General features: G+C 37.1%; 1 protein-coding gene across 3 annotated transcripts in view; it reads right to left on the reverse strand.

The window, feature by feature from the left end:
• acadvl (acyl-CoA dehydrogenase very long chain) overlaps nucleotides 1–23,617 on the reverse strand; it is a 966,944-nt gene that overhangs the window by 799,123 nt on the left and 144,204 nt on the right. For 2 of the 3 annotated variants that reach the window (XM_028798459.2, XM_028798458.2), the window contains exons 16-20: nucleotides 22,063–22,135; nucleotides 16,990–17,062; nucleotides 16,829–16,901; nucleotides 5,695–5,770; nucleotides 1,776–1,955 (exon numbers count right to left, since the gene is read on the reverse strand). In XM_028798459.2, coding sequence (XP_028654292.1) covers nucleotides 1,818–1,955; nucleotides 5,695–5,770; nucleotides 16,829–16,901; nucleotides 16,990–17,062; nucleotides 22,063–22,135 — 433 coding nt within the window. In that variant the 3' untranslated portion in view covers nucleotides 1,776–1,817. The remainder of the gene's footprint in view (nucleotides 1–1,775; nucleotides 1,956–5,694; nucleotides 5,771–16,828; nucleotides 16,902–16,989; nucleotides 17,063–22,062; nucleotides 22,136–23,617) is intronic. The other variant, XM_051924341.1, reaches the window with a different exon arrangement.

The following is a 23,617-nucleotide window of genomic DNA, read 5'->3' on the forward strand; positions in this document are numbered from 1 at the left end:
TTTCACTCTCACACACACATACAGTACATAAGTTTCACTTTTTATATACCAATCTTTGCATTCTCCATATTTACATTTGATCGACAAGACACCAGGAGAAGCATCGCTGGCCATCAATGGGCATTAGGGGTTTACTGTTGAAGGCATGTGGCACAGCTATCTCACAATAAGGAGATCAGGACTCGCATCATGGGTGCTCCCTGCCTGGAGTTTGCATGTTCTTTGTGTTTGTGTGGGGTTTGCTCCTGGTGCTTCATCTTCTTCCAAAGCCTTGCAGGTTGGGAGGATTTGCATTGCTAAATTGTCATCTCTATGTGTGTGTGTATGTTCACCCTGTGATGGGCTGGCATCCTTTCCAGGTGGTGCTCTTGCTTTGTAACCAATGAATGCCAAGATAGCATAAAGCTGCCCCATGACTCTGGCTCTGGATCAGCAAGTTAAGAAAATTGATCAATGAGTGGTTGGATGTTGAACATGCTGATTGGCTACAACAAAGGAATAGAAATGTGAAGCAAGTTTAAATGTAAACTTTACATATTTTGAATTTAATTTTTAAGTGAAGTGGCTTAAATGAGAAACATTTCACAGTTAAAGACATGAAACAGATTCTGATTAGACTGATCTGGCTACACTCTACCTATTTACAGCATTTCTTACTCAAGACTCAATTTGCTGCTAGCTTGTATATTTCAGGTCAAAAGTTTTAGAACCCCTAAGTTTTTCCTCAAATGTAATCAGTTGAAATGTAATGAATGACCTAAAATGGTGTAAAGGTAAACAGTAAACTGCTACAGGATTAAATTTAATGACTAGGTTAGCAATACCTGAAATAAAAAGGAAATTTCAGATTATTACAAATGGGTCTTCTTCACTGCGGTGGGTTGGCACCCTGCCCAGGATTGGTTCCTGCCTTGTGCCCTGTGTTGGCTGGGATTGGCTCCAGCAGACCCCCCGTGACCCTGTGTTCGGATTCAGCGGGTTGGAAAATGGATGGTCTTCTTCAGAGAACAACTAATAGGTTACAACCTACAGAAGTTCTGCAGCATGTAAAGTAAATTAAGCCTATTAAGATGAAGCAAACAGTTTGTACAAGTGTCCTGGCATCTGTTGATTACTTAAAACCCGGTCGGTCTAAAAGCAGAGTTGGAACAGACTGTGTTGCTACACACTATACATCTTAGAAAGTTGTACATTCCAGTGATAATGGCAAAAAAATGGCAATTAACAAATGAAATGAGACAGAGCATTATGACCATTAGAAACTGAAATCTTCAGTTCACCATGCGGTATGTTTTTATGTTGTCTTGTTGGTAAAAGCATGGTTCCTCAGTGTGTGACACCAACTGTCAAACATGGAGGAGGAAAGTGGGACGGTCTGGGGTTCTTTTGCTGGAGATAGAGCTGGTGACTTGCACAGAGTGACTGGCATTCTGGATCAAAAGGGTTACCACAGTTTGGCTGTTATATCAGCAAAAGATGGCTACTTTGAATAAAATTTTGTACATTTAAGTATTTCTTGACTTATTTTTTATTTGCCATTATTTATTTGTTCTATGCCTTGATTTCATTAAATATTAAAACACATTAAATTGTGTGCATTTCCTTAAAAACTGAAAAAAACTGTGTTCTAAAACTTTTGACCAGGAGTGTGTATTATAAGAAAAAAATTATTTTTAATAAACTTATGGGAAATGTGTTATATAGCTGCAATAAATTAGAAAAAAAGAAAAAAAAAAGCACAAAGCCTTGGCTAACATATTTTGATGTACACATACATGTTGTTTCACTCGTGTCTTTTCTTCAGTTAGCTTGTTGCCTTAGAAGCCCAAGGGATGTGGAGACACAGTGCCACCATTTTCAACCACAGCTGCAGAAATGGCACGCAAGTTCTTGAACATCTGCTTGGAGGAGCTTGATTTTAAAGATTTAATATCTTGCATGATGCGTTGATGAGCCTGTTGAGAAATAAAGAAGAGCAAGAAAGACAAATAAGAGCTAAGACTGAAAATTATAAAAGATGCTGTGTGAAAATTTGAAAATGTGATAATGGGTTTACAGAAAATTTAATGGTGTGGCAGAGTTGTATCCTAAATTAAACTGTACTGATCTGGAAAGTTATATTAAGAAAGGTCTAGATCAGGTCCACCACCACAGAGCCTACTGACTACAGGGCCCCATGGCTCTCTGCTCAGCTTCCCATTGTCCAATAATAAATAACAGGATGCCACACCTTGGAGAGTATAAAATGTTAATTTGTCTTAAAACAATAAGTAGCATACAATTCAAAATGCACACATGTGCACTATACAAAAACACAAGAAGAGCAGAATACAAAACCACAACTAAGAGTCCGAGGATATTATCTCAGTCCTGCTGAAATAAGTTAAATTCAAAGAGGGGGTGAAGTACAAGCAAAAGCAAAGAAACAGATGGATCACTTCCCAGTTTAAAAAACTGTTCAAATCCCACAGCATCTTTGGTATGTCATTAGCTCACTCCATTAGGGGATTTCTTTGGATGCACCACCAGTAAAAATTGTATATTACATTTCTTTCACTAAACACCTCAGTGTAAAACTGCAGAAGCATTTAAATCGGTGTGCTGAACAGTGACATGTTTTTTTCTCATATTGTGCAAGAGAACCCGGGTTCTTTTACTGTTAGTCCGTTTCTCACTGTAACATTATATCTCTCATACTCTTATACTCTTCTTATACCATCTAATCCACGCCAGTGTAACAAAAATACAATGTACCTCTGTTATGTTTCAATTAGCCTGGCATGTAGTTGCACAAGAACTGCCCCGCCACCCTTTCATTCTCTCATTCTCAGCACTGCACATGAATGAGAGTAAATGGAAGAGGTGTGCTTGCTTAATGCTCTCTCAGCCACTCAGAGTGCGGTGAGAAGAAACAAGACATGCTCTTCTCCATGCTCACATGCATTTCCTTACCATGCAGTGCAATGATGCAAAATTAGGAGTCATACCCCTATGTGGTATATGTAATTTCTCCGTCTTACCCACCACATGCATCTTTTCAAGAGGTGTTGTCAACTGGCTAAGTGCCATTTTGGTGAAACAATGCACTGTTCTAACTCTAGTTGTACTGACTGCATTAAGGAGCTGAATCTGCCTGAGATGAAACCTGTGGTATGAAGTACAAGTCAACTGCAAAATAATGTTACTGTACATCAGCATGCTGGCTTTGACGCTATTCGTGTCAATGTACAAATATGGCACATATTAATGGGTGATAGGTTAAATTATGTTTGCTGTTATGTTTTTGGGCAAGGTAAATTTGCAAATATTTCTGAAAACATGTCCTCACTTTGTCATTATAAGTTGTTGAGTGAAAAATGATTGGGAAAAATGTAAAACTTATCCATTTAAAGTTAAATCTGCAGCACAAAAGTGTGCAGGAAGTGATGGGAGTCCAAATACTTTCTGAAATCCGCTGCACATTATTATAATAATGATACAGCTATAAAAATTATTTTTGTTATCATAATAAATTATATTACATTTCATGCTGGGAATTGTCAAGCATGCATGTCAGAGAATCTCCTCATGGGCTCAATCGAGGTATGTTATAACTTGCTGGGGCGAGACAGAGCGATGTCGCTAACATTTTCTTCTCCTTCTCACCGCGCAGCAGAAAGAAACCACTGGTGAGGACGATATAAAAAGCCCAGCTGCACGGGTGGAGGCGTCATTTGTAAACAGAGTAAACCGCCTCACAGAGCTAGTGACTGACCCCGATTTTCACAGTGAAGAGCTAAATAACTTTTGTTGTTTATTTTGCCCAAGCGGGCTGCTTATTGAACCCAAGGGGCATATTTTTGTTGGACCTTCCATTATATAAACAGACTACCCAGTTGGTGTACCAACTATTCCCCCGTTTTGCAACCTGTCATTCCTGTATCCAGCCATAAAACCTAACTACAATTTGTATGTTCTGTTTCATTATGAGGGTTTTTTTTTCCCCAAATGGGCTAATGGATGGACGCTAGCTAGTTTTCTGCTGGAATTCAATATAAAAGAAAAACATGCATTTTACAGTGGAAGAACTCGCCATTTTTGAAGCCAACTCTCTCAGTGTGCTTCATATATCTTTACTCTTCCTCATGCATTTAACAGTCGCAAGCAACACAACAAGCAGCATGGAAATCAACTCTTTTATGTCTGCTATGTTTTAATTTGTTTATCTTCCATAAAGGGGAACCAATCAGAGAACAAGATGTTGTAAGATTAGGATCCAATCAGGCAAGGGCTATGTAATAAGCACAAAGAAATCAAAATGCAATTAGAGTCTGCATTTCTGAAAATCAATGTTTCAAAAATGAAATGAATTAATAAGAAGAATAGCAGAGGGCTGAGGACAATCCTGAGGAACTCCTTGTGTGACTGGTGCTGAGCTGGACCTGCTGTTGCAATAACTAACATTTTTTAATGTTAGTACACACAATGGGTTGAGAAAATTAAGCACACCAGACAAAAACTAAAGGTTTAGGTGAAATCTTAAAGAATATCAATAAAAATGCCCTCTATGCTCAAGGGATAAGAATGAAAGTTGGGGTCATAGACAGATTTACATACATACAGCCTATGAGGGTTAGAAAATAAATGATGATCAGGCTTGAATTGGTTCAGTTGATAATGCGGACTCCTTTGCACCAAAGAGATATTTTTAAACAATAAACTCCAAGAAATCTTTGTTGTTTGGGGTTTGTCCGGTGTGAAAATGTCATTGCTACACGGACTTAACTGGTAGGAAGATGAAATGCTTCATATAGCATTGCATATAAAGTCAACACTAGTTTTCCGACTACAGGAGAGCTTAATATGTATAAGAATGTATACAAAAAATTAAATATACAAAAAGAAATTGGAACCCAAGTGTCCTTCAATATTGTAGATAAAAGGAAAAAGAGAAGGAGGTGAAGGAGAAAATGAAAAAACTATAAATATCTGACCAAATGTAGCATTTGGAGGTTTGATGCATTAAATATCTCACACGGAGTATGAATACCCCCTACAAGTCTGGAGTTGGAGAGCAATGGGAATCCCCCAAAGAACAAGGCAGGGTTTTGAGAAAACAGGGGGCAGTGTATGCCATGCTAAGCAAGGACCAAGACGCCTCTCCATCTTGCACCATATTCCTAACACTTATGTGATTACAGGACCCATATCCGAGGATCAGGTCCACAGTTCAAAAGCAGGAATAGAAAAGCGTGAAGAGAAATCAGGGATAACTTTAAGGGAGAATATGCATTTGTTATTTACTAAAAAACAAGCAGCAAGCGGCAGATAGAAGGAAACAACATTGGACAGGACAAGACTCCCTCGCATGTTCAAATTCTAAAACATCAGGTCAGTATAGAGCTCATAATCATTTAACAACATTATGTTCATGAAGACTGGACAAAGACTGAGTACCCAGAGTAAACTCGCTCTAACACAGGAAGAAAACACCACTCAGTGACTTGGCTGTGATTCTTGGTCCACATTCTTGGGGTTGTGAGGCAGGCATTACGGATCACTATGTCATCATCTAATAAATTGTCAAATCTTTCTATAGTGCATTTAAAAAGTGTTAACCCTAAATTAATTTAGGTTTTGAGAGTCTGAAACATGACCCACCTTTATCTTTAGTAATCTCTACATTAAGAGTTTTTGAAGGATTCAATTTCTTACCTCAATGCACCATGTCTCACACAACATCTTCTCATGTTGAGCGGAATGGTGGCCTTGGCTTAGAGATCTGGATGCTCTGAAGAGAAATAAAATAACAAAATAAAGAGGCACATATGTAAGTATGTCCTACTTAAATTTATCAGATGTTGACACCACTTTCTCTTCACCTTTCAGATAAACATCTGTTAGTAAAAAGCTATATTAATAATTTTAGGGGACATAGTGATGGAAACCTGAAGCTTACACTATTCAAATGTTAGTTTATGAGAAGAAGAGATACGTAAAATTAATTCAAATTAAGATTAATCAATGACGGAGATGTTAAGAGGCTACGGGAGTGTGACAGAATTGTCCAAAGTTTGTGGACTGCGTATTGGAATACATGCATTACTGAACAATCAGTTTGGCTTTAAGTATACCACAGATAATGCTCAAAAGATCACTGAGAAAAACTAAATATTTAATCAGTAGAATATGCTAAAGGTGCTGGGACTTGTCCAAGTAAAAAAGAAATTAGGATATTTTGTGGATTAAATCTAGAGTTCAGTGATACGCTGTTCATGAGAATGGTAGAGTTCTGCAAATTCCAAACAAAGATGTGGAAGAGGTTAACAAAATTACTGAAGAAAATACTGGACTGGAATGTCAGAAGGAAATGTAAACAGACAGCAGTGTGATACAGTGGCATGAAAACGCTTGGGCACCCTGCTTAAAATGTCTGTTACTGTGAATAGTTAAGCAGAAGATGAACTGATCACCAAAAGGCATAAAAGGTAAAGAGGACACATTTCTTTAATATACTAAACAAGATTATATTTTATAATATAATTTGAATTTCCCATCGGGATTAATAAAGTATCTATCTATCTATCTATCTATCTACAGGTACAAAATACAAAAAAAAATGAAAAGGGCCTGAAACAAGGATATGGGCACATAACATGGTCAGTATTTAGACCCCCTTTGGCAGGTGTCACAGCTTGTAAATGCTTTTGTAGTCAGCTTAGTCTTTCAGTTCTTACTTGGGGTATTTTTGCCAATTTGTAGTTGCAAAAGGCTTCCAATTCTGCAAGATTCTTGGGCCGTCTTGCATGCATTGCTCTTCTGAGATCTCTCCAAAGATTTTCAATGATGTTTAGGTTGGGGGACTGTGAAGGCCATGGCAAAACCGTTAGCTTGCACCTCTTGGGGTATTCTATTGTAGACTTTGAATTGTGCTTCAGTTCATTATCTTGTTGTAGGACCCATCATCTTTTTATCTTCAACTTTTTTTACAGATGGTGTGATGTTTGCTTCCACAATCTGCTAACATCTTCCCTTTGCCACTGGCTGCAACGCAAGCCCAAAGTCTGATCGATCCACTGTCATGCTTTAATAGACAGAGACGTGTTCTTTTTCTGGAATTCTGAACCCTTTTTTCTCCAAACATACCTTGGCACATTGTGGCTACAAAGTTCAATTTTGAATTCATCAATCCACAGGACTTGTTTCCAAAATGCATTAGGCTTGTTTAGATGCTCATTTGCAAACTTCAGGCTCTGAATTTTGTGGCTAGGGTGCAGGAAAGATTTTCTTCTGCTGACTCTACCATGAAGGTCATATTTGTTCAGGTGTCACTGCATAGTAGAACAGTGCGACACCACTCCAGTGTCTGCTAGATCTTCGTGAAAGTCTTTTACAGTCAAACAAGGGTTTTTATTTACCCTTAAGGCAATTCAATGAGCAGTTCTTTTAGAAAGTTTTCTTGGTCTTCCAGACCTCAACTTGAGCTCCATCATTACTGTTAACTACCATTTCTTAGTAAAGTTGCGAACTGAGGAAACAGCTACCTGAAAATGCTTTGCCATCTTCTTGTGGCCATCTCCTGCTTTGTGAGCATCAATTATTTTATTTTTCAGAGTGCTAGGCAGCTGCTTAGAGAAGCACATGGCTGCTTATTGTTGAGCAGATTGCAGAGAATTTAAATAGTTTTGCAATCTACATCACCTGGGATTTCCTAATGCTGACCATGAACAAGCCATAGCCCTAACAAGCTAATTAAGATGTGAGACTTTGTAAAGGTTATCCGAGACCACAGATATCCTGGGATGTCCAAACTTTTGCATGGTGCTGCTTTCCTTTTTACATTGTACAATTGTACAAAACAAAAACAATATACTAATCTTACATAAAATGCAGAAAAGAAATGTGTCATCTTTAACTTTATGCCTTTGGTGATCAGTTCTTCTTCTGCTCACTTAACTATTCACAGTAACAGACCAGGGGGCCCAAACTTTAGCATGCCACTGAATAGGGGTGGTTTTACGTTTCCGTTCTACAGACAACTGTGGTATAGTGGCTAAGACACCGGACTTTAAACCACAAGATTGTTGGTTTAATTCCTGCTGAAATTAAAAGATTACACTTGTAATTCTAGACTTATTCTTTTCAACATACCTTATTTCAAAATCTATACAGTACATCTCATGCAGTGCTATAAAAAAAGAAATATAGCACCATATTTTTTGACATCTCCAAGGCAGCACTGGTAGCTTTTTTTTTTTTTTTTTTTTTTTTTTGAGGTTGGAAAATGTCATTTGTCTATGTTTCATATGCTTTATACAATGTTTCAAGAGTCTCTATCTTTAACAGTCTTCCTGAACTTTACACAAAATTCTATAGGAATTCTTTCCCCAAATGTGAACAACCATCACTCATGACAGCCATTACAAAACATGGATGAAATTGCTGGGTGTGACAACTTTTGGACTAAACTGGGCCTGCTACTGGTGCACGGTCACAGGGCTTTGATCTGTGCAACTACTGTGTAGCCACATATGAGAGGTGTGCAGTACAGTTAGTCACCAAAATTGGTAATCAGTGGTTATACGTTTCCTTGCATAAAGGTGTCAGCCAAATATTTTCAGCTTTAATCTAACTGCTGACATTAAAATGAGTTACTCTAATCTGGCAAGCAGATAGCTCCACAGTTTGATGCCCCGGTGGTTTGTCTGCCTACACAAGTTTTAATACCCTTAGAATTTTAAAAAGGTCTGCATAAATGTCCTTTCATGAGTAACAACCTTCTTGTTCTGAAATCTAAAAAGCAGTTCATGAGAACATGGAAGCAATCTGCTTTTCTGCAGATTAAATATTTAGTAATGCAAAACAATAAATAAACCCTAATCAGTTTTTGATTTTTATTAAATGTGCAAACCTTTCTAAAAACATGATTTCACTTTATCATTATGGATACTTGAGTGTGGACTGATGAATAAAATGGCAAATGTATCATTTAAAATGAAATCCACAACACAGTAAAATGTGCAGAATATACAATAAAAAATACTGCAGGCATTCAGGTCATTATTTGCTATTTTCATTTGCTGCTGGGACGTTTTAATGCTTCTCCAGGTTTATGGCCATTTCTCTTTTTTTCTTTCTTTCAGAAAACAATAAAATCCATGTGTTGTCATATAGTTTTCCAACAAAAAACTAGCAAGTATCCATCCACTAGTCCATGCGGTTGAGAGAAAAAAAAAACCAAAGACTTCATACAGTCACAGAATATGTCAATGGCATTTAGGTTTTCCAAATGAAATGCAATATGAGGGCTGATTGAAAAGTAATGAGATTGTCCCTGTTTCTATTTCATGGTGGATGGGAATGCTGTGCAGGTGTTTGTGAATGGCATACATTGACGTGTGTGAACCTGCAGTTGGACCACTGTATTCTTCAGTGTTCTGTTACAGCGAGTGGAAGAACTTCATACATGTTGTCAAGGTGGATGAAGAAAATGTTCTTGTGACAGTAGGGTAAATGTCTGTGATTGAAATTTGCATTAAGCTTGGGTAGAGCAGTAATGAAACTCTTGAAATGCTATGGGAAGTGAACGAAAAACTATGTGTGTATGAAACTATTAGCCTTGCTGCTGTAGGTCGGAAATGGGGTGTTGAATGATGAAGCTCAATCTGGAAAGCCATCCACAGTGGTTATGGATGTCACCATTGCCAACACTAATGAACTCTTGCAAGAAGACAGAAGGCTCACTTTACCCAAACTTTTGGCTTCACTTGGCATCTCGTTCGAATGGTCTGAACACACTGTGATAGAGAAACTGAAAATATGTCATGTGTGAGTCAGGTGAGTACCCAGAAATCTCAGAGAAGAACAGATACAACAACGTGAAGTGGTTTCTGCTCCATAACAATGCCTTGCCGCATGTTGCGGTAGTTGCATTGGCAGCACTGACTGAAATTGGTGGGACTGCACTGGAACACCCTCCATATGGCCCGGATTTAGTGCCTTGTGATTTCTAGGCATTCCCAACTCTGAAAAATTAAGTACATGCACTGAGGTTTTTCTCAGATGATGCAGTGAAAAACATCATGACCACATTGCTAAAACTGATCCCTCACAATCCTCCCAAATTTCAGCTTTTTAACTTGATTGGAGTTCACCTATGGCAGATTACATTGTATGGACATTGTTTAGAAAGACGCACAACCCTGCGTATACAAATTCCATAATTCACATTGCACATAAGGATAAAAACCAAGCCATGCAGTCCAAGTCCAAGTCTCTGTACACCTCCATGATCAACATGTTGTGAGGCACAGATCAAGTCAATGGAATAAACCATTTCTAAAACTTTGAGAGTTTCCTTGTGAAATCAAAGAAGTTTGGAACCAAAATCCGGCCAAACAGGGTAACTCGGTAAGAAGGGCCTTGGTTACGTAGGAGACCAAGAACCCAATGGACCCTCTAAAAGTGCCTCAGAAGTCCTCTGCTGAGATCTGAGAACTTGTTAGAGGAACAACCATCTCAGGGTCTGAATACTTAAATGACAGATTCCAGTTTTTGATTTTTATTAAATGTGCAAACTTTTCTGAAAACATGATTTACCTTTGTCATTATGGGTATTTGAGTGTTGACTGATGGACAAAATGGCAAATGCATCATTTAAAATGAAATCTACAACACAATAAAGTGTACAGAAAGTAAAAGGGTCTGAATACTTTCTGAATATACTGTGTATATAATACAATATTACTATCTTAGGCATTAGCCAAATATACTGTACAATAAAAAATACTGCAGACATTCAGGTCATTATTTGTTATTTTCATTTGCTGCTTGGGCGTTTAAATGCTCCTCATGGTTTACGGCCGTTTCTGTATTTTTTCTTTCTTTCAGAAAACCACAAACACACATGTGGACACATTTATTTTCCATACACTAAGATAAATTTTGTATATAGCAACAAGATATACTGTACCTAATACCTTCCACTTAATGCAAATAATTAACATATTTCAGTGCTTGTGATTTTTGTCCATTTTTTGTTATGCTGATAAGCTAGGACTAAATGTTTTCTATGATTGCTCTACTAATCATGGTGCCAGAGAGTGACAATTTGTTACATACTAATTAGTATAAACAAGTAAGAATTTCACTGCACTGTACACATAATAATAATGATCCTAAAAGGCAGATAATAGGTCTCTAAAACAATATACTCGCATGATAAAAAGTAATGAAATGCTGAAGAAGAAATGCAAGTATGAGGCAACCTAAAGAAGGAAGTGAAGATTACAGATAATAAAACCACAGTGTCAGAATCTGATCTACTGCTATTCAAGTGGAAGATAGCAGGTCTTAAATATGTTGCAAAATGTAGTACTGCAACATGAAGATTACCTTCTCTTTTACCTTGATTATTCTGCAGCAAACATCTCGCATGGTTCATAATTATAGAAGGACATTTTAGTCCATCAAGCTCATTTGTTTAACTAATAGCTAATCTGTCCCAATATCTTATCCAGAGGCTGCTGCTTCAACTACATGGCTCAGTAGTTTGGTCCAGATTCCCACAACTCTTTGCATAAAGAAATGCTTTCTGGCTTGAGTCCTAAACACTATTCCCCACAATCGGGTCCATCTTACTTCCACCTATAATCCAGGAAGGTGGGATTATCTATCTGGTCCACAAGTCTTATTCCCATCTGGGTAAAACTGGCAGCACTGTGAGGTTCTCCAGTACCTCCAATACCATCCAGCCATTCCTATTAAGAAGTAAGTTCAGGGATATGCAGATGGATGAGCTTATGATGACCTGAATAATGGACTATCTGTCAGGCGGACTGCTGTTTGAGAGGCTCAAGGATTGTGCTTCTGATGTGGATGTGAGCAACACTGGAGCAGCACAAGGAACGGTCCTGTCTCCTTTTCTCTTAACCCTGTACTTTTTGGACTATAAATCTAACCGGAATTGATGTCACTTTTTATTTTTTTTTAAAGAAATTCTCCACTGATTCTGCTCTAATTCAGTGTATACACAATGGGAATAAGATAGAGATAACTTTGTTTCTTGATGTAAGTTAACATTAGAAAAACTAAGGAAATGGTTGTTGTCTTTTGTTGCACCGAAGATTCTCTACACCCTGGAAGAGGATGTGGAGGTAGTGCACTGCTACAAGTGGTCAACATTACGGTAATAACAAGCTGGTCTGGTCTCGTAACACAGACAAATTATAAAAGAAAGGTCAGAGCAGACTCCTTTCTCTCTGTAGACTGTGTTCCTTCAATGTGGGTAGTGGCATCCTTCACATGTTGTAAATGTCTATGATAGAAAGCATAAATTTTCAATGATGTGGTGTGTGCCGAAAACAAGTTGATTAAGAGGGCAGGCTCAGTTATGGGATGTGCTTTCTACCTGCTAGACAAAATGACAAAAATGAATGGCCATTATGGACTATGCTGCAAATTCTCTTTCTGACACAAGTATCATGAAGAACTTTCAGCAAACAAAATATTTAGCAAAAGGGAAAAATGTGCCAAGAAACGCAACTGGGGCTCCTTCATACCTATGGAAATATGTCTTTATTAGTGCCTCACTGTGACTGCTCATTTTATGTTCAGATAAAAAGTCTTTCGTTTTTGTAATTCTTGTGTGTGTTTGAGGGTGTTTATTATTGTTTTTTTATAATATTTCTTGAGCTTCTGTTAAAAGCTAAAATTTCCCTCTCAGGACAAATAAAATCCTATGTAGATAAAACAATCTACCTACCTAAAGCAGCAGGTTAGAATCTTTTCAAATGACACATGAAAAATAATTAACCTTTTATGCCCAAAAGGGTTTTTGGTATTATTGCTCCTAAATTGAATACCTAAAAATGAATGGCTATTATTCTACTTATGTGATAAAGGAGCTTTAAATGACTGAAGAGTAGACTTTTTTTTTAAAAAAGTCCTTACAAGAATAAAAACCTTTGCTTCACATGAATATCAACTAAATAAAACAAAAATATATATCTTTTAGGAATATCTCTCCTGAAAACTGGATTTTACAGTACATAACCAACATATTTTATGATGTACTGTATAACCCTGGAATCCATTTTTCTTTTGGGCCCCAATGTGTCAGCTATCAATGGACTAAGTTTAGATATCATATCCCATGATATTGCAATGTTCTACTGTTTGGCTCAAAGTGTCCCCCATCTTGGAAACATATGGTCACTTGCACATAAACAACCTCTCAAAACAAGTATTGCAATTGCAGTTATATTTTCAATTTTTAGAAAGAAAAAATATATACAAGCACACATTTTATATATCACTCTGAAGCAACAAGTAGACAATCTGTAACTACTGTATATACATATAATCCAAACCTTTACTTTCAAAGTTATTTTTCAAGCCAGTCATTGAAACAATTTATGTTTACCACTAGACACAGAGACATCTGACATTTTGTACAATAGACTGTGCTACAATTCGTACATCTGCCCAACAGACACTTAGTGTGCTTTTACTTATTTAATTTTGTTGTTTTTTTATTGATTTTTCACATCTGGAATACACTAAGTACAAAACATACATTTTCATGTCAGCTTCTTCTAGTGCAGAGGGCAAAGCTTTTTCTGGAAGTTCTGGGCACAGGGCAGAAAACAGCCCTGAACAGGGAACACACAATCAGTCTAAACAGCACATTTCTGGCAGTCAAGTCAAAAACTGGCATTTTCAGAATCAGTGGAGTGGATCAGTGACATTTAATGGATTTGTGGAGGAGGGAAGTTCCCCACATGAAACTTTTAAGTGGTGGTGTGGGATGGGGTGGCGTGATTCAGTAACAGTCAATTACAGAGCGATTCCCAGTGAAAGTTGGCACAGTATGATTTAGTGACATTTGGTAGATTTTTTTGGGACGGCATCCTTAAGTGAAACTGCGAATGGTGGTATGGAGCGGCGCCATATTATTTAGACTAAAAGTGAAAAAGTTCACATAGCCAGTAACATTTGATCAAAATGTGTTGGGGGTCCTTGTGTGAAACTTCCAAGTGGGTACAGCTTAGATGTTTAAACTGGAAGAGCACTGGTCAGAAATTTAACATAGGAAAACCAGGCAGCAGACAGCATTTGGGTATGGGAACTGGACCCATAATGCTTGAAATGTAAAACCGCATATTGGCTTACTTCAGCGTTGTACTGAGTGGTACTGACAAATCAAGCATGGCATCAAATCCTTTGGGAAATGTGTCATTCTCAATAGAGTCAGAATTGTGACTCAATATTTTCATATTTCACCAGCATTGTTTTCTAGGATTTCCCTCAACCACGTTTTATCTTTTTTTTTTTTTTAGAAGAGCCAACTGCCAGTTATTTAGGTCATGTTAAGCTGATAGAAGTATTTTCTTAATTATGTTAAATGTTTGCCCATAAATTAGTGCATAGTATGTGGAAGGGTGTTATAACCCCCACAAGCTGAATTGAAATGAAATATTCTATTTCTTGTCCATCTGATTACACATTATTCTCAGTTAGTGACCTGCCTTGCCATGGGTAACATGCAGGGCACACAGTGTCAAACTGTGCCTTAGTGTTGTATGTGCAGAGCCGTAAGTTTAGAATGTACAGAATGTGAAGTAAAACATAAAGAAATAACTCATTCTTAATTGTAGAAACAATTGCAGTTTAACAAGAAGAAACATTTTTCTTTTTTTTTTGCCTTTTATTCTACGTGTGTAACAACTTTTCTCTATTCTTGTGTGGACCATTTGATTTGAAATTTCACTAAACATTTTTAACACAAACTTTTTGGATGGAGAGATTTCTTTTGGTACACGTTTGGCTCATGCTTGATCATGCCTTACTTACAAGCAGCTACACCTAGTACAAACTTCAAGTCTTACTGTACATCAAACAAACAATCTGCATGCGCACTGCCAAAAACTTTGTGCATAAAGAGTCACTGTCACATACACAATATATTTCCTGCCTTTTACGCATAGCTGACCACAAATGACCAATCGTAAACAACTATACATCATTGGAAGGTTGTGAAACTCATTTATCTGAAGGTAATGAGTCTTATGTAGATGTAGATGAGATTTTTAATAAAGAAAGATTTACTCAGCTGTGACGTGTTGGCATATACATGTGCAAATCTCATACGAAGTGTGATAAAAAAGGACGGTGAAGGTTGATGCAGAGCACCATCCAAGAGCAACGCAAAACAGTTCAATGCAGGTCCTGACATGTCCATCCTAGAGCCGAGTTTGTGACAAGTTTCAACTTGTTTGATACTGTCAGTCGTTTGTGAGCCACTGTTGAGTTCAAGTGTGTTTTTCAAGCATGTCATTAATAATGGATATCGAGCAACGCATTAACATGAAGTACTGTTTCAAATTGCAAAAAGCTCAGGAAACCCATCAGATGTTAAAATCGGTTTATGGTGACACTGCACCGACAATTAAGACTGTTTACAAGTGGTTTGATCGATTTCGTAATGGATCTGACTCGGTTGAAGAAGAGAAAAGATCAGGACGTCCTTCAACATCAATAACTGAGGAAAATGTTGAAATGGTTTCATTCTTCATCATGACAACGTTCCTTGTAACACGTCTCTGCTAGTACGACAATTTCTGCCGAATTAAAACATTATGCTGTGTCCGTATCCACCTTATTTGCCGGATCTGGCACCATGCGACTTCTGGCTGTTCCCTAAATTGAAAATGACCATGACAGGCACCGATCTGGCACCATGCGACTTCTGGCTGTTCCCTAAATTGAAAATGACCATGACAGGCAAACGATTTTAATCCATTGAGGACATCCAGGCAGCCACGACAGCCCAACTAAAGACACTCTCGAAAGAAAACTTCTAGAACTGCTTCACAAAGTGGCAAAGTGCATTCAAAGTGGAGGAGACTATTTTGAGGGTGATTAGTAGTTGTAAATTTTTTATTGTAATAAACATTTCTTTTTTAAAACATTCACCATATTTTTGATCACACCTCATATTTTAATAATGAAAATGAGCAGAAAACAAGGATTTATTTGAAAGAAGACAGACACCCTTGAGATATAATAATATCATTACGGCTTTTGACTGACTTGTGAGTTCATTGCAACATACACAAACAACTTTGAAATATGGGTGTGCAATCATGCATACAGAATTAACTGTCAATATACCTTTTGCAAGTATAAAGCGAAAAAACAGAAACCATTTGAGCACTGTGTTAACCAAAATGGCTTGGAAAAAAATCATTTAGAGAAAGTTACTCAAAGGTAAATTCGGAATAAATTGTATAAGACAACTTTTAGTTTGAAATACTCTGTGCCTCACTTGTGTAAAATTAGGCTGCTGTAAGATGCAGGTCTGCTAGTTAACTTAGCAGTTTTGTGTTATAACACAACAAACTTGGACCTCCTTGCATCCTCTGTTGTCAGCTACAGTATGTTATTCAAAGTAGATACTGATAAAGAGTAGTTTTCTCTTTTTAAATGTTACATTACTAAAGACATAACTAACAAGCACATAGGAAAAATGTTAATAACCAGTAACAAAAGAAGAGTACTTGTATTTTAATTTGACATGAATGGTTGTGGACAGAGAAAAATATGGATGTCTTGAACTCACCTCTTTGCATAACAAAAAATGATGATTACTTTTGCTTTACATATTTAATTTTATCAAAACGCAAGTCCATTTGGTATTCACTCTGCCACTTATAGTTTGGGGAGCAGAAATTTGTTTGATATAGCTAGTAGTTTTAAGTGTACATTATATGTGGAATATTTTACTACTATTAAACTACTATTAGGACATAAACTGTTAACATCAACAAGATCTTTATACTATGCTTACCTTGAAATGACAACCACCATCCCGTATAGATCAATAGCAGAATCTGATACTCTCTTTAGTACAAACTGCTCATCTGAAAGATATCAAAGCAGACCAGCTTAAAACATGCGACTATGAAGAGTAACTGATTCCTTAAAGTCCTGTGGATTCTATAAACTTACCCACAATCTTTTTGCCATGCTTAAGAAGCAAGTCTTCAATCACGGCCCCAAACTGCTCCACTGCTTGCACCAACTGAAAAAGAAGTGCAAAAGAATAAATAATAATAACAATAATAATACATTTTATTTATATAGCACCTTCCCCACGCTCAAGGCGCTTTACAGAGTCTCAGAAAGAAGCAGCAGGTATATGTAACATTGGATAAAAATGTTTCCTAAATAGAACACTAAAAATGATAAATACAGGATATACAAAATCATTAAACAGAACATAAGACAATAAAATGGAGAAAAATACTAAATTTAATACTAAAAGAAAAGCCTAGAAAAAAACATCATTTGTTATATAACACACACACAAATTATACTGAACATCTGGACAGAGAGGAAGACTGAAAAATGAAGGCAAAATGTGAGATTAAGTTAAAAGCCTTCCTCAACAGATGAGTTTTAAGTTGTTTTTTAAAAGAATGAATTGAGTCAGCTGATTTAATTAATTTAGGGAGGTCATTCAAGTCTGGGTGCAATACAGATGAAGACCCTTGTCATCCACAGAGTGCAGAATAGTGTGAGGCACAACAAGATTGCCAGAATCAGAGGATCATAGTGTGTGAACAGGAGCCTAGTGATGGAGAAGGGCACTGATGTAGTCTGGTGAGAGGCCATTTAAAGCTTTGTAGGTTAATAATAGGATTTTATATTCAATCTGGGATACAGTTTAAAAGAACATTATAAAGTACCTACTGGTCAACAAGGGCTTTATGTTTGGGATATCTGCTCAGATTTACTTAGTACAAATTTGTATTAATTCTTCCTGGATCCCTATCCATAACACAAAGTTTACAGACAGGCCCATGGTATGTGAAAGAATAAAGTGAAAGGGTGGCAGCCTATCTACCACCGGAGGTTTTCTGATTTAGAGGGAGAAAGACAAGACAAGGAGCTCCTTGAGATGCTCAGCCTCTAAAGTACAGCAGGGGCAGAGTAATACAGTGCCCAGCTTAAACGAGTACATCCCAAAAAGATTTTTCAGAAAATTCTCTCTCCCTTTAGAATTAGTACTTTCTAAGGGATCCTTTGTCATAAAACAGTCCACCAAATCCAGTTTATTGGTTTCAATTAAGATTTGTTAGTACAAAAAACAAAATTAGATTTTTTTTTTTTTTTTTAAACAAAATGGTTTAAAACCATGGTGTAAAAATGAGTACACCCCATGAAGGTCTTTGAAATAACACTTGATAAAATGCTAATTAACAAGAATTCAACTACAAATAAGTAATATCAATCATCACAAAGCTGACCATCAGATAACTGACGATTAAGGGTGGTATTTAGGATGTAAAATTCAATGCCGACAACAATGGCACCACATGGAAGAAAAATGTAACAAGACTTGAGAAAGAGTCATTTCTTTACACAAAGAGTGAAAACTACAAGAAAATTAATAAATTATTGTTATTCAGTTGGAATACGGTAGCAACTCAGAAATTCAAAAAACATGGACTTGTGTCAAAGCTCCCTGAGATGTCAAGGCCACCCCTGAAAGTGAACACTTCGACATGAGCATTTTGTGAAAAAAAGAGTGGAGGAAAATCGGCATACAAGTTCATCACAGTTAGTTAAACCAGTAAAAAGCCAAACTGGTGTGACTGTTTTCTGTGACACAACGTAACACTCGTTGCAGAGGAGTGGCACGAGAGGATGTCGTCCACTGCTAAAGACAATGCACAACAAAGGCAGTTTAGCATTTGCAAAGGGCCCATGCAGACAAAAGTGAAGACTCTTGTGACTCTGTACTTTGGAGTGAGGAGTCAAAGGAAACTCTTTTTAGAACTGATGGCATCCAAACACTAAGATGTTGCAAGGGTGAGGAGGACAATGAAAAATGCATAGTACCCACTGTAAGGGGTGGTGGTAGCAGTGTTCTTCTGTGGGGTTGTACGAGTGCTGCTGTTGTCTTGGAATTGCACTTCACTGATGGCACCATGAATTCACAGATATACTGCGAAATACTGAAGAAGAAGATGCTATCATCTCTTTGTGCCCTGGGTCGTCAGACACCAATTGTCCCAAAAATTATGGAGACTGTAGAAAAAGTTTTCTAATTTCTACAGGATACGACCAAAATGTATGCAAATACCTTTAAATGAAAGTCTGCAGTGTACATATTAATCAACCCTAACCCTATATTTAATTTTAAACTGTGGAGCAGAGGTGTAAATCAAGGAAAATGTGTCTTTGTCCCAAATATTACGAGAGAAAAAAAAACATTTCTGAGAAAGAACAGGGTGAAAGTGATTTAGTGGCTAAGCATGTCACCTGACTTCAGCTTAATATGAAAACCTGTGGGGAATTCTGAAAAAAGACACGTTGAGTATCATTCTCCATCCAGAACCCAGGCTCTAAAAGAGCTCATTCTCCAAGAATAGAGTAAGATAGCTGTGGCAATATGTCACCAACTTGTCCATTCCATGCCTAGAAGAGTTGGTGCTGTTCTTAAAAATTATGGAGGCCATAAAAAATTAGGTTTGGTGGTATTTGTAGTAGGGTGTATTCATTTTTGCAGCACTTAAACACTTGAATAAAATTATTATGTTCTTATCTTAATGATTCTGATGACCAGACTTATATTTAATAAAAACTCAGTTTTGTCAGAATTATGCTTATTGCTCTGGTGTTCACTGAGAAATTAATTTTCAAATGTAGTGTACTCATTTTTGCTGAGCACTGTAAATGTTACTACTGACTTTGCCGACTGATGTAGTTAACTGCTGGTGGAAAATCGCAAAACTGAGACATAGTCACTATTCTAATTAGAAAGTCTTCATTGAACATCAGCAAATTTATAATAAATATATACATACATAAATGTTTCTCTCATGATGGACAAATTGACAAAGCTGATAGCAGGTTGCTTCACTTAGATCCACCTAAAAGACACTGCCTAGCCACTAACAGCTTGCAAAGCAAAAGTTGAAAGAACTTGTTTCTCATGTTAAATAAAACTAGAAAAACACTGAGTAACCATAACAACCAGGGCTCATCTATAATGTTTTCTTTAAGCCAACTAGACTGAAATGTTGCCAGTTCCAGATTTTAAGACCTCTCACATGCATGTTCTAAATATATATAAAAACGGAACATCCTGCTAGCTGCAGTCAGAGTCAATTGTCAGAGTAGGGCAAAGGATACAAGACAAACTCTGCAATACTGGGGGAGCAAAAAAAAACTATTATTTATCATTTTTACTGGGGTTAGATTTCAGAGAAATAATTCTAAACAGGTATAATTATCCAGGTATAATTTTAAACAAAGAATTTTTTAATGTTAATCTTTCTGTAAACTATAATTCTCAGACGGAGACAGGGTTTTCTTTAGTAATAAATGTTATTTAAGTAGTTCAATGTTCCTTAAATCTTGAGTGTGTTTGTTAAAAAAAGGTCTGGTATAAGGATTTTAGTGTGAGCCCACCTCTGATGGAATGTGGACTAGAAGCAAACCTGCAGAAGAATCAGAGTAGCCAGGAATTCAGGAGGTCTTTAAGGAGTTCCATATTAAAAAACACGAGCCCCCATTTACCAGAGACATTTCTGCTTCTAGTAGGATGAAAAACACATCTTCTGAGAATGGGAATTAGCTACTTCTGATAATTTTGGTGGTATATATAAGGAGAAGGTGTCTCTCAGTCAGTCATCTGATGAAGATTGGTTTTAATTCCCCATTCTAGACTGCAAGAGACAATAGCTGTAGGGAAGTGACTGAGGTTCTCTAAAAGGTTTTCATCTGCTTTGTTTCTTCTTCCCTCCCCTCAGCACAAGTGTGTTTTATTTTTCCTTTTATTTAACTGACACGCTTGGGACTCTCTATGATTACATTTCTTCCTGTAAGTAGCCTCTGCATGAAATGAGTCACAGGGAGATTAGGAAGACATCTTTCACAGCCTTCCTCCCTCAAAAGGTGAAGCCCAGATCTCTGAGTGTCTAGAGATTTTTAGTTTTATTAAGGACTGTGTGAGAAAATCTCACAGCAATTGCATTCAACAAAAATGATTTTGTGCAGAACGAACATCATCCTAGATTTGAACTACATAATACAAGACCATATTAGTGTGTGTGTGAAAACTGTGACCTTTTACACTATGAAGTGTGATGCATAATGTCAAAAATCAAGTGATTTTTAGAATCTCACCTGCTCTAGCAAATATATTCAAAAGCAGATTGACTCATATTAACTGCATCTTGCTTCTAAGTCAAATGAAAGTCCAAAGTATCACAATATTGGAATGGTACCCTATCCAGGCTTAGCTTTATTCTATCACCCAGTGCTGTTAGAATAGGTATCATGAACTGGAAATAAGGGCTAGGAAATGTATAGATACATTAAACTGTCCAAATCATTTTATCATGTTTTTTATGCCAGTACTATTAATAAGAGATTAAAATAATTTACAGTGACAATCCTTTAATACACAAAATTGTTAATGCGCAGTAGTACTATGTGCTTCAGGTTTAATTAGTTATATATTAGTCACCCACAATACTAGTATGCATTACCCTAATCTGCTACCAGCTTCCAAATTGTGTATTGGGCAGGCTGAAAAACAAAGATGACCAGGTGCTTATCCGTAGACACATAAATCCTAAACAAGCCAAGTTTTATTGTTCACTATGAAAAGCTCAAAATACGTGGCAATAAAATACTTTTTTTTAGAAAACACATGTTATTAAATTTTAAATCATATTTACAAAAGCCTGTCAACCATGTTGACCGGTGACGAGTTCTGCATGTTGCTGTGACATAAATGTGAGCATTTCACTGCACCCTCTAAGCATGAGAATTCTAATACTGTTGTATTAAATGTCCTTATAAGTTTATCTGTTATTTATTATCCATTTAAGTACAGGCTACTCAGAAGTAAAGTGGAGTAAACACAATGTTTGATCATATCAAACTGAATAAGGTCTCAAAGAACCCCACAGTTAAAATGTACTCGTCCTTAGCGAATAATACTTGACTGATATTCATCAAAATACAGCTGCAGGGCTCTTTGAAAGCATTGATCTTGATACTCACCAGTCTGCCACTTTCACTCAGCTCTGGATGCACCACACCCTCAAGAGACACACCAGTGCTCAAGCCCGCTTTTCTGGAGATTAGATAAAAAAAAAACAGAAGAGTCATCATTACTGCAGTGCATCCTTGCAAAAGGCAGAAAACAACGTCATCAGATTAATCCATTTTATTGTTGTTTTGTCTTGGTAGAGTAATATTTTGCTCTACTTTCCCCTTTTGTATTATTAATAAGTAGCCTTTGTCAGAATGCCTCAAATCTCACAGACTTACCACTGTTTTTAAGGTATTATAGTATATAACTTCTCCCCACCTTCCCTCCTTTATCTATAACCTCAGGCAATTAGGTGTAGTAAAAGACAAGCAGGAGTTGAGTTACAATTTAAACAATGTATTATTGACAATATTCATAAATAATAACAATATGCAAAGTACATTTGAATATTGGCAACCATACAACCTGATTAAATGGTGATGTGTAGTTTCAGGCGGCACACAGACTTGTTAGTTACTTAAAATGTCTCTAGTTAAGGCATCATTTGTGGTCAGCTTTCTTCAGAACAGGCCACATGCCTGTTTCAATATGGCTGCCGAGCTGTGCTCTCCATTGTGTTGTCCTTTTCAATTCATGGTGTGTGATGGTCATCAGTTTGGTAAGAGAGAGAGAGTGTGAGGGAGTGAGCAAATTTATAGATGTTCTGTCCAACCCCTAGGGCCAATAGGACATCATGGTACTTAAAGGCTTCTGATACAAGCCAGTTCCAAACAGCCATACTTCAGACCAAAGGGGGAACAGAACATCTTAACACCTGCCATCCCCCAAAACCATATGTTAAGGTAAAGCTTGGCAGTTAGGCAGTCTGGCTTTCCTGCGGGGCTTGAAAGACTTTAGCAGAGAAACACTTGCCAGACTGGTTTAAGGCAATCCCACCCACATCCGCCCCATCTCTGTCGTAAAATACAAAGAGACCCATCCCTGGTGGGGGGGGGAAGAGGTTCTTAAACCATCAAACCGTTGCTGTTATTATCAATAATGTAACACTAATATTACATTGCTTTGCCTAAGTTACAAATAAAGACATACAAAATATTTATCAAGTTACAGTATATGCAGAATCTCACATAACAACAATTGTGTTCCAAAACTTTCTAAAAATGTAAAGTTTAAAGTAAACATCCATTGCTTGGAGAACTCTATTTTTCAATTGTACCAAACAGCTGGCTAGGAATAAGGGGCAAAGTTTCAAAGCTAGGTCATCACCTCGATATAAAGCAGGCAGTCAGTGTGCTGTTGTTTTCTAACCACTGAATAAATGCATGGGGCTCATCACTCAGTCGCATTAGGTGTATTTGACTTAAATGTGCTTTTTAAAACCACCTGAAACCTATAATAATAACAAGCTGCTTTTTGCATTAAAGGTAGTGAATTAACCAAATGTAAAAACAATGCTGCATATTAAACACGGAAGTGATCCAACCCCAAAAATACAAACCACGCAGAAAAGTTTCGGCTTTAGTAGCTTAGAAAATTATTTTCCTTCTTTGGTTTTAACATAAT

Source organism: Erpetoichthys calabaricus, chromosome 3, assembly GCF_900747795.2.
Source record: "Erpetoichthys calabaricus chromosome 3, fErpCal1.3, whole genome shotgun sequence".
Taxonomy (NCBI): Eukaryota; Metazoa; Chordata; class Cladistia; order Polypteriformes; family Polypteridae; genus Erpetoichthys; species Erpetoichthys calabaricus.